General features: G+C 35.9%; 2 protein-coding genes across 2 annotated transcripts; both read left to right on the top strand.

Annotated features, from left to right (window-relative positions):
- Positions 1 to 397: 397 nt before the first annotated feature.
- On the top strand, positions 398 to 3,271 carry LOC107029605 (sm-like protein LSM5). The gene is made up of 4 exons (XM_015231036.2): positions 398 to 586; positions 749 to 872; positions 2,764 to 2,836; positions 2,957 to 3,271. The coding sequence occupies exons 1-4, from the start codon at positions 550 to 552 to the stop codon at positions 2,987 to 2,989; spliced, it is 267 nt and encodes an 88-aa protein (XP_015086522.1). The 5' UTR covers positions 398 to 549; the 3' UTR covers positions 2,990 to 3,271.
- An 842-nt stretch (positions 3,272 to 4,113) lies between these two features.
- Positions 4,114 to 10,278, top strand: LOC107030481 (lysine-specific demethylase JMJ25-like). Its single transcript, XM_027912009.1, has 14 exons — positions 4,114 to 4,334; positions 5,162 to 5,261; positions 5,350 to 5,491; positions 5,579 to 5,642; positions 5,943 to 6,654; positions 6,749 to 7,078; positions 7,183 to 7,644; positions 7,869 to 7,941; positions 8,047 to 8,132; positions 8,449 to 8,568; positions 8,669 to 8,730; positions 8,901 to 8,964; positions 9,048 to 9,215; positions 9,302 to 10,278. Exons 1-14 carry the CDS (start codon positions 4,201 to 4,203, stop codon positions 10,013 to 10,015), a joined length of 3,231 nt encoding a protein of 1,076 aa, XP_027767810.1. The 5' UTR covers positions 4,114 to 4,200; the 3' UTR covers positions 10,016 to 10,278.
- The last annotated feature ends 51 nt before the right edge of the window (positions 10,279 to 10,329 follow it).

Here is a 10,329-nt window from a genome sequence, read left to right as displayed (position 1 = left end):
AAATTCTCAAATTTAAATGGGCCAAGCCCATATACCTTAAGAAAAGGAAAGGATACGAACTTCATTATTTCTCAATTACATTCTAAATGATAGTGATACGAAACTTGCTCAATTGATCACAAACTTTATCTTATGGTACATAACGTAAGTTCTTCCTTGCGATTATTTTCAAGTTAAGATCGTTTTTTTTAAAGTTTTATCAATCAAGAACAAAAGTTGAAAATCGAACACTTTCAAAGACATCATGCGTCATTTCCTAGTATCCGTTTCCCCAAATCCTCAAATTTAAATGGGCCAAGCCCATATACCTTAAGAAAAGGAAAGGAGAATCTAAGCCCATTATTAAGAGTCTGATATTGGGCCATTGGCAAAATCCAGGCCCAAAAGGCTCAAAGTTTATAAAATATCAATTTCAACCCTTCAAGAAATCACCCTAAACACAAAAGCCCCTAAAGTTGAACAGTTTTAAGCTATTTCAGTTCACCACCATTACTCCATTAGAATTTTGTGAGCAGAAGAGAAAAACTTTGTGAAATCTCAATCTCAGCTATGTCTTCGAACAACCCTTCTCAGCTTCTTCCTTCTGGTACTTTCTTTAACTAGATTTTATCAATTGGAACTTTAAGCCTTATGTCTTTTTGATTTTGTTCTTGTTTTTTTTTTTTTTAATTAGGGATTTGCTGTAATTTTTGTGTTATTTGGTTATTTTTATGAGATGGGTTTTTGAGTTTATGGTTTTAATTTGCAGAGTTGATTGATCGTTGCATTGGTTCAAAGATATGGGTGATAATGAAGGGTGATAAGGAGCTTGTTGGTACACTTAGAGGATTTGATGTTTATGTTAATATGGTTCTTGAAGATGTTACTGAATAGTAAGTCTTTTGTATCTTTCTTTTTATACTTCTAATGGTGTGGTGCAGTTTTTTTTGTTGATGATTTTGCTGTTGTGTTGTTAAAGATTAGAACTTTAGGGTTTTGGAATGCTAGAATTTTGCCATTTTTCTGTCAAAGATTGTGACTTTAGGGTTTTGGAGTGCTAAAGGAATTTAGTAGGTTTTCAATTGTGCATTGGTTTTGGAGCAGAGATTGATTAAGTAGACCAGTTTTGTGTAGTGTTAGGTGCTCGGTCAAATTTGTCTAGTTCAGAATTGCATTCTGTGCACTTATAAGAGAATTGGGGTTTAGTGTTGTGTGTAGTTGAAAATGATTCAAGAATAAAGTTGTGTGCATTAGATTTGGCGCAGAGATTGATTAAGTAGACCAGTTTTGTGTAGTGTTAGGTGCCCGGTCAAATTTGTCTAGTTCAGAATTGCAATCTGTGAACTTATAAGAGAACTGGGGTTAGTGTCGTCTGTATTTGAAAATGATTCAAGAATATAGTTGTGAACTTTTGGTGAAGTTCGAATACACCAGTTCTTGAAGATGTTACTGAATATTTAAGTCTTTTGTATCTTTCTTTTTATACTTCTAATGGTGTGGTGCAGTTTTTTTTGTTGATGATTTTGATGTTGTTTTGTTGAAGATTGGAAATTTAGTGGTTTAGAATGCTATCATCTTGCCATTGTTTTGTCAAAGATTGTAACTTTAGGGTTTTGGAGTGCTAAAGGATTTTAGCATGTTCTCAATTGTGTGCATTGGATTTGGAGCAGAGATTGAATAAGTAGACCAATTTTGTATTGTCTTAGGCGCCTGGTCAAATTTGCCTGAGTTTAGAATTGCAATTTGTGTACTAATAACTGAATTGGGGTTTAGCATCCTAAAGAAAAGGGCAGCCTGGTGCACTAAAGCTCGCCTTGTGCATAGGGTTCGGGGTTTAGCGTCCAATGTAGTTAAAAATGATTCAAGAATGAAGTTGTGAACTTTTGGTGAAGTTTGAACAAAAACACCAGTTTTTATGTTAGCTCTGCATAAATGTTAATGCCTGAATATTGATGTTACATAGTTTGTGACATTTGAAAAGTTATCCGTCCTGCTTCTGCCCTCATAACTCTGCTATGAGCTATAGTTGAATGGAATATTTGTCACTCCACTGTGCAACTATTTTTCAGTATTTATTTCACTGCCATTTCTATCAAATTTTGTATTACTCCTTTGTTTTGCTTTACTTGAGTTGAAGTTCGTTTGAAAACAGCCTGTCTACCTCCACGAATTAGGGGTAAGGTCTGCGTATACTCTACCATCCTCAGCCCCTGGGTATGTCATTGATGAGGAGGCCTGATCTGTTGCACTGGGGGACTGAAATTAGCTTTGGTATCTCTATTAGAGTGAGGATTTGGTTTTATTTTAGTACAAATTTAAGATAACATGTTATTTGCATATTCCGTCTTACAGATCTTAAAGGGATCATTGTAAATAGTAATAGTTTCATGAGTTGACACCTAAAGGCTAAAACATACTCCTTGAGTGTAGTAACTTCACGTTCAAAGCAACTTCGTTGTTTGTCTTGCAACTTTTGATGCTGGCCGATTCTTTCTAAAAAAAAAACTATCTTTACATATTGAAAATGGAAATTTTAGGATGCATTCATCTGCTGTATTGACGATTCAGTATAAGATGTGATCTCTCTTTAAGTCTAGTTTATTATCCGCATAAAAGTTATTATATCCTAAATTTTCAATGGAAAACAGTATGTCTGTCATTTGTAAAGTTCATGTTATTCCCCATCCCGGAATGTAGACAGGTTTATTTTTCCCGGTCATGGGTTATAGTTGAAAAGAGCATTTTATCATTCCTCTGCTCAACAAATTTTCAATCATGTTACAGCGAGATCACTTCTGAAGGGCGGAGGATAACAAAACTTGATCAGATATTGCTCAATGGAAACAACATTGCTATCGTGAGTATAATCTAGCCCTCTCCGACTATAATAGTATAATCTTTCTTCATTTTTTTCCCTTTTTCATTCGAATAACACTATTGCTATCGTGAATATAATCTTATTTTCCCCTTAATGCAGTTGGTTCCTGGAGGGTCGCCACCTGATGAATGATAACTGCAACGCAACTTGTGCTGTTTAGTGAGACTAGTTGATGAAGATTTCCGCGAGATACATGTATTTTTAGTAATTCTCATGTGTTCAGCTAGGCTCTACTATCAATTGTAGTTGCATTATATTGAAAACATGTATGCTGATGATATACTTGCAATGGTACTTTGGCTCTGGTGTTGCCAAGCTATTAGCTTTAAACTGTGTATGGAGTTTCTACAGGAATGGTAAAACTCAAATGGATCGTTGGTTACTGTTGACGATCCATTTTAATTTCTTTGTGCCCCGAGGGTGTAGTCTAATGGTTAATGAAGTGCGAAAAACGTTAGGTGATTTCGTTAAGTCTTTGATTAATCTAAATAAAACCAAGCAGGGTAGAGTAAGACTCTCTTGCCTTTGCAAATTGTAATTCAAATTAATCAATTTTTTTTAGTCCATTTAAAAAATATTATACTTTTTTAAAGTAAATATTTAGTTTTAACTTTCTAAGTAACACATGTAAGACAACAAAATTAAAAAAAAACACTTTGGTATATTCTATCTATCTTTTAATTTAACATTACGAAATTGAAAAGTCTTTTTATTCTTCTTAAACTTAGTCCGTTTACTTTTATTTATTACAGTTTGATTTGACACACTTATTAAGTAAATAATTATTGTTATAGATATTTCATCAAACTATCCCTTATTAAATGATGTCTCGAAAAATAAGTATTTAAACCTGAATAAAATTAATTATATTTCTTGATATATCAAAAGTGATAAATAAAAATGAAAATATATTTTTAAAATACGAACAATCAAAATGAAAGATGAAAATATATACAAGATTCAATTTTGTTTTAAAAGTTGAAACTATACAATAACACGCGATTCAAAGTGAATAAGTAAAAGTGAACCGAACGGATACCCAAGTAAGGCATGCTAAGTTATTAGAGAAGAAAATCCCGCGCAAACCAAAAAGACTTTTCACTTTGTATTGGGATTTGAGAGTAGAATCTTAGCTGATAATTTTCTTTGCAAGTAAAAAGAAAAAAAAAATGCAAAACAAGAGAAGAAAATTAGATGTCCCAATTGTGATCATGGATATTAGTAGTAGTAGTAGTGAAGAAGAAGAAGAAGAAAATGATGATGATGTTGATTATATTGATAATTATGCTTCTAGTAATGATGATGATGATAGTTGTGATAATACGAATTCGAAGAGGAAGAAAATGAGTTTTTCTAATAGCAGGAAGAAAGGGGAGTCCAAAATGTGTCATCAATGTCAGAGGTCTGACAAAGAAAGAGTTGTGTGTTGTTCTAAATGTAAAGTGAAAAGATATTGTCTTGCTTGTATCAATAGATGGTAAGTATGTCAGTGGCCGATTCAGGATTTAAACTTCCGGTTTTTCTTTGTTTGAGGTTTATTTGGAAGATAAAGATTGAAACTTATGATGATGTAGGCATATTAATCCTAGTTTTTTGGCTTTGGTTTAATTTTATGTAACGTAGTTTGACTTGAGTCTGGAGTTTTAGACTTTTGAAATATGTGGTTTAAAATTATGTTTGTGTGACTAATGAGCTTCTTAAAGTTAAAATGTTCGTGAATATAGAAATATGTTGTTCTTTTTTGGACAGAGTAAAAAAAAAAGTGAGTTGTATAGATTTGGATAAACTGCGTATTTGATTTATCATTTTGTGAGAGTTTTCGGAGAAATTTTGGGATGATCTTTTGTTAATGGCAATGGGGTAGAGAGGAAGGGAAAAGTTTCCTCGTCCCGCTTCACCCTGCCCTAGTTACAACTTATATACCTATGTTTTGCTAAGTAGTTGTGCTAAAATGGGGCAGAGTGGGGCGGGGCGGGCTAAGACTGTAGCAAGTGAAGTTATGCCCTTCCTCGTCCCGCTTCACCCTGCCCTAGTTACAACTTACATACCTATGTTTTGCTAAGTAGTTGTGCATTTTTTATTTTAGTTATTGAGGTTGATGCTTGAAGACTTGGATCTTTGACAATCATATGATATAATAGTGTTTACGCGAACTCTTTGATGATATTTATAGCATTGATGAATTAGCATATTTATATGATCAATTTCAATCAAATGTAATACATTATATATGTAACCATTGCCCCGATCACTCGGGGCTACATCTGTTTGTCTGCAATCAGTTTCTGATATCCTCTTTTGTAGGTATCCCGGGATGCTAGAAGAGGACTTTTTAAAAGCTTGCCCTGTATGTCGTGACTTTTGCAACTGCATATCATGTTTGCGGTTAGATGGGACAGCAAAAGTAGGATTCTTTTAGTTCTTTCTCTTTGTCTTATGCTCTAAAATACTTATTTACTGCAAATTGAGTTCTTCTCTTGTTTGCAATACAGCATTTGATGAATGTAGAAGTAAAGTTCAGTGATGAAGAAAAACTCGAGTACTCTAAGCACATTGTACGAGCACTTTTGCCTGCGTTGGAACAACTTAATGCCGAGCAAATGATTGAAAAGCAGATTGAGTATCACATTCAAGGTATTATAAATCTCTCAATGTTTTGGGGCTGTAATTCTTCAAGTAAAAGATTGTTTCATTGAGTACCATTCTTTCTTTCTTTGGCAGCATTGCCAAATTCGGAGGTTAAAATAGCCAAAGCAGAATACGAGAAGGACGAGTGTATTTATTGGTGAGCGTTCATATTTACTTTAGATGGTAATTTCTCCCCCGTCCACAAATAAGTTTCACTTTAACTCATTTCACGCCTATTAAGAAAAACAATAAATGTAAGGTATACTTTACTAAGTTTCCTCTATTCATTAGATGTTTTTGAGAATCGTTAATTAGGAAGTACTAGTTCTTTAATATAAAGGTATAGTTGGAAACAATACTATTTTTGTCTTGAATTTCTAAAGCAACGCTTATTTGGGACAATTTAGGGGGTAGTTGATAAGTTCACTAAATATTGAATGTCATCCGTTATTTGCAGCAACTATTGCAGTGCAGTTATTGTTGATTTTCACCGGAGGTGTTCTAGTTGTTCCTATGAACTTTGCGTCACTTGTTGCAAGGAATTAAGGAATGGCAACTTGCAAGCAGATGTATCCGAAGTGATGATGCAATATATTGACAATGGACCGGATTATTTGCATGGTAAAGGTTGTAGCGTAACTTCAGTCAAGAATGGAACTTGTGCTGGAACGACTAAGGTGGCGATGACATCTAAATGGAAACCCGTGGAAAATGGTGCCATTCCTTGCCCACCAAAAGATATGGGAGGCTGTTGTAACGGAACATTGAATTTGAGATGTATATTTTCTGAGAATTGGATATCGCAGCTGTTACTCAAAGCTAAAGAAATATCTCAAAAATGTGAAGTGAAGGAAATGTATAATGATTCAGAATTGCACTACTCCTGTTCAAAATCTAAGGGTGAAAATGGTACTTCTGGTGGCAAGCTACGTAAGGCAGCTGCTCGGGAAAGTTCAGATGATAACTATGTGTTCTGTCCAGCAGCTGTGGATACTCGGCGTGCAAATTTGAGGAATTTTCGTGTATATTTAGCTAGGGGTGAACCAGTTGTTGTAACTAACGTCCATGATAATGCGTTGGGATTGAGCTGGGAACCTATGGTAATATGGCGTGTTTGTCGACAAACCAAGAAGGCTACTGATGTTTTAAATTGCTTAAATTGGTGTAAGGTTTGTGTAAACATGCTTTGTAAAATCAGAAACAATTGATGTTATATTTTCCATGTTCTTACCTTAAGTTTACTTTATCCTGGATATCGTGCAGTTGGAAAAGAACATACACCAGTTTTTTATAGGATACACAGAGGGTCGTTTTGACAGTTACGGGTGGCCTCAACTCTTAAAGTTGAATGACTGGCCGCCATCAGGTCTATTTGATGAGCAGCTGCCGCGTCATGGTGCTGAATTTTCAAGTTGTTTACCTTTTATGGAATATACACATCCTCAATATGGCTATCTCAATCTTGCTCTAAGACTTCCTGATAACTGCGGGAAGCCAGATTTAGGGCCTAAGGCATACATTGCTTATGGTTTTCCTGAGGAGCTTGGACGCGGAGATTCAGTCACCAAACTACACTATGTTATGACTGATACGGTATGTTGGGATTCTTCAAAATGTAGTGTAACAAGTTGCTGGTACTGTAGAGATCTAAATACTCGGAAATATTAGTATGCACTCTAACATTCTGTATATTTTAGGTCAACATGTTGATGCACACTCAAGCAGTGGTCCCAACAGATGAACAACTCTCCGTTATAAAGAAGTTGAAACAGGTTCACAAAGAGCAGGATCAGAGGGAATTTGCAGCTGATAATGCTAACAGGACACATGAGAGCCTTAAGGATTACGTCCCTAATGTAAACGAAAAATCTGTGCTGAAAGGGATAAACTTTTCTCAGGAGAAACAGAAATGTGATGGTTTGAAAGTTGAGAATAAGAAGTATTGCCTGCGAAGTGTAAAAGCTGCTTGTGAAACAAAGAAAGACGGAGAGGATAGTAGTTCTCTTTTCGAGCAGGATAAGCCTGAAGGATTTGAAGACGCAGATGGTGGCGGTGCTCTATGGGATGTCTTTAGGAGGCAAGATGTTCCTAAATTGGAGGAATATCTCAGGAAACACTTCAGGGAATTTAGGCACATATATGGCTCACCGTTGCTGCAGGTAAAAATAAGCTGCAACTTTAATTTACTTCTCCATTTTGAAATTTCTGAAGTAATTTTATCTTTATCCATGTTTTGCCTCCTTCATGACTATTAGTGCTCGTCACAACGTTACAACGGAAATTTGATACTTCATTAAACTCCAATGTACTATTTTTCTTGATATCCTCATTGATTAATCTAAAAATATATTGATTAAACTCCAATATACTGTTTCCATTACAGGTTGTTCATCCCATTCTTGACGAAACTTTCTACTTGAGCACCGAGCATAAAAGGAGGCTAAAGGAAGAATATGGTCATCTTACTCTCTTATTCATTGCCATTTCCTTGCATGTCTCGTGTAAAAAGCAGTTTCGGAGTCTGCATCTTGTGTTCACCATGCTTTCATTTCCTTTTGCAGGAATTGAACCATGGACATTTGTTCAAAAATTAGGCGAGGCTGTTTTCGTTCCTGCTGGATGCCCTCATCAAGTTAGAAATTTAAAGGTATGGAGTTAGTTCAAGTCTTACAAAAAATAGATGCTACTAAGGTGTGGAAGCAACTAGCAAGCTATGAATGTGTAAACATCGATATGTTATCATGCTTGTCTTTGTTATCAGAAGTCCTTTTCATCAGTTCTAAGGACAAAGGTAAAACTCAAGATTCTGGATGAAATGAAGTCGGAAATTTTTTCATCAAACGTTGAAATAGATAACTATGTCTTCATTTTCTCAAAGCACACATCATTCCGTAGATGATTTACAATAGTAGAGTACTTATATAAGCTCAGCTCGGTGATTTCTGGCGTTTCATCTTTTACAGTCCTGTATCAATGTCGCTGTTGATTTTATTTCTCCTGAAAATGTGAATGAGAGCATTCGTTTGACTGAGGAGCTTCGCAAGCTTCCTAGAAATCACGTAGCTAGGGAAGACAAGTTGGGGGTATATGACTTCTTTTTTCACTTCATTGATGTTACAATTGTAATATTAGTTTCTCGCTGAAATGTGTAAAGACTACTAAATTCCGCGTGTGCCACTTCAGGTAAAGAAAATCATTGTTCATGCAATGAGCCAAGCGGTGAATCAATTGGAGAAGACACTATTGTAAGATTGCTGCTCCTTGTTTTCACAAAGTTATGCTCTTATTTGCTTTTTGTTTAACACGAAACTTGTATGTTTCGTTGAGAAAATGAACTCATATAACCTCTTTTCTCCTGTCTCGTAAAGTTCACATTTCTTTCTCATTTTTCTTTTCCTTCCGTGGATGCAAGTAGAAACTCTGAAGCAGGCATCGGTACAGGATTATTCTTATCAAGTTCGATCAGCAGAAGTATAAATGTGAGCCACAGTCCCAACAACTTTCATTTCCAAGTCGAACTTCATTATTTTCCTGTTTTTTTTCTTCATTTCCTCCTTTCTAGTCTATGCCAGGACCAAGTACACCAAAACCTTCCTCCTCCGTTTCGGAAGATCTATCTAGTAGCAAGACTGACAAAAGAGAAGAATATGTTGCTCCAAGTGAGGACGAGAAACCAAGAACTACTGAAGTTAATGTACATTCTTCGCTTCCAGTTCTTTCAGCAAACAAGGTTCACTCACTTAACAACAGACATCTTTTTCTGGTTTAGTTTTTCCTTGTTATTGATTTATGTAAACGTATGCACTATCTTGTCAGGCTCAAGAGAGGACATCGGTTCCTAGTCAAGAGTTGAAGCAGTTCATCGATATAGTGGACGTTGAATCAACTTTCCACACGGTTCAGTCATTCTTGAAGTCTTTACCAGAGCAGTATCCCAGTCAACAGTCCGGCCTGCAGAGCAATAGTACTTCTTCAGCCCAAACACTTGCAAAGTTGATATTTGAATGTTCAATCAGACTACCTTTAGAGGCATTGGCTCATGACCCGATAAATGAAAAAGAAATGTGTGGTGCAATTGCTGCTTTAAATGAAAATCCCTCATCGTTATTATTTAGCGATGAACAAGCCAAGCAATTGGTAAAACTCAAGTATGAATTCCCCGTCATGGTTAAGAAATGGAGGGAGTTGGCACGAGCTGAGTTAAGTTACCAGGAATTCTTGAACAACTTCGAAGAGGACAGGAAAAAGCTGGATAACTGGATTAGGTCAGAAGCAAAGCTGAAGTCGGAGTATGATAAAAAGGAGGAACAAGCTAGAGAGTTGGAAGCATTACTTCAAGATATAAGGACCAGACAGAAAGAAATCATGGATGAACGACAAGAAGGGTCTCAAGAAGCTCAAAAACTCGTGTCGTTAGCTCAACAAAAAGCTGGAAAGATAGAAAGCACTAGCAATGAATTGGTAACAACAAAAATGCAGATGGACGGGTTGAGGAAAAATTGGTCCAACTTTCAGTCTACATTCCCATAGGTGTTACATTCCAGTCTCTCCTTTTTTTGGTTCCTCGGACTAGATACATTTTGGAAGGCGGAGTTATAGTTCATCTGTACGTATAGATCGTTGGAGGTTTTAGGCTGCTTTTGCCTGGTATGTTGATGTTTTTTGTAGAAGAGAGTGATAAATACATAGTTGTGTGTTGTGCAAACTGTAATGATAAATCATTTTGCCTTCCTTACATCAAACAACGGTAAGAATTTAGACGCCGATCCAGGATTTAAACTTGAGATGTTAATCTTCCTTGATGGAACTTGATTGATCTCTTGTACTAGGGACAATCGATCCAG

The sequence above is a fragment of the Solanum pennellii genome, chromosome 9 (genome assembly GCF_001406875.1).
Source record: "Solanum pennellii chromosome 9, SPENNV200".
Classification (NCBI taxonomy): domain Eukaryota; kingdom Viridiplantae; phylum Streptophyta; class Magnoliopsida; order Solanales; family Solanaceae; genus Solanum; species Solanum pennellii.
Note: the sequence above shows the minus strand (reverse complement) of the source record. Positions and strands in the feature narration are given on the sequence as shown.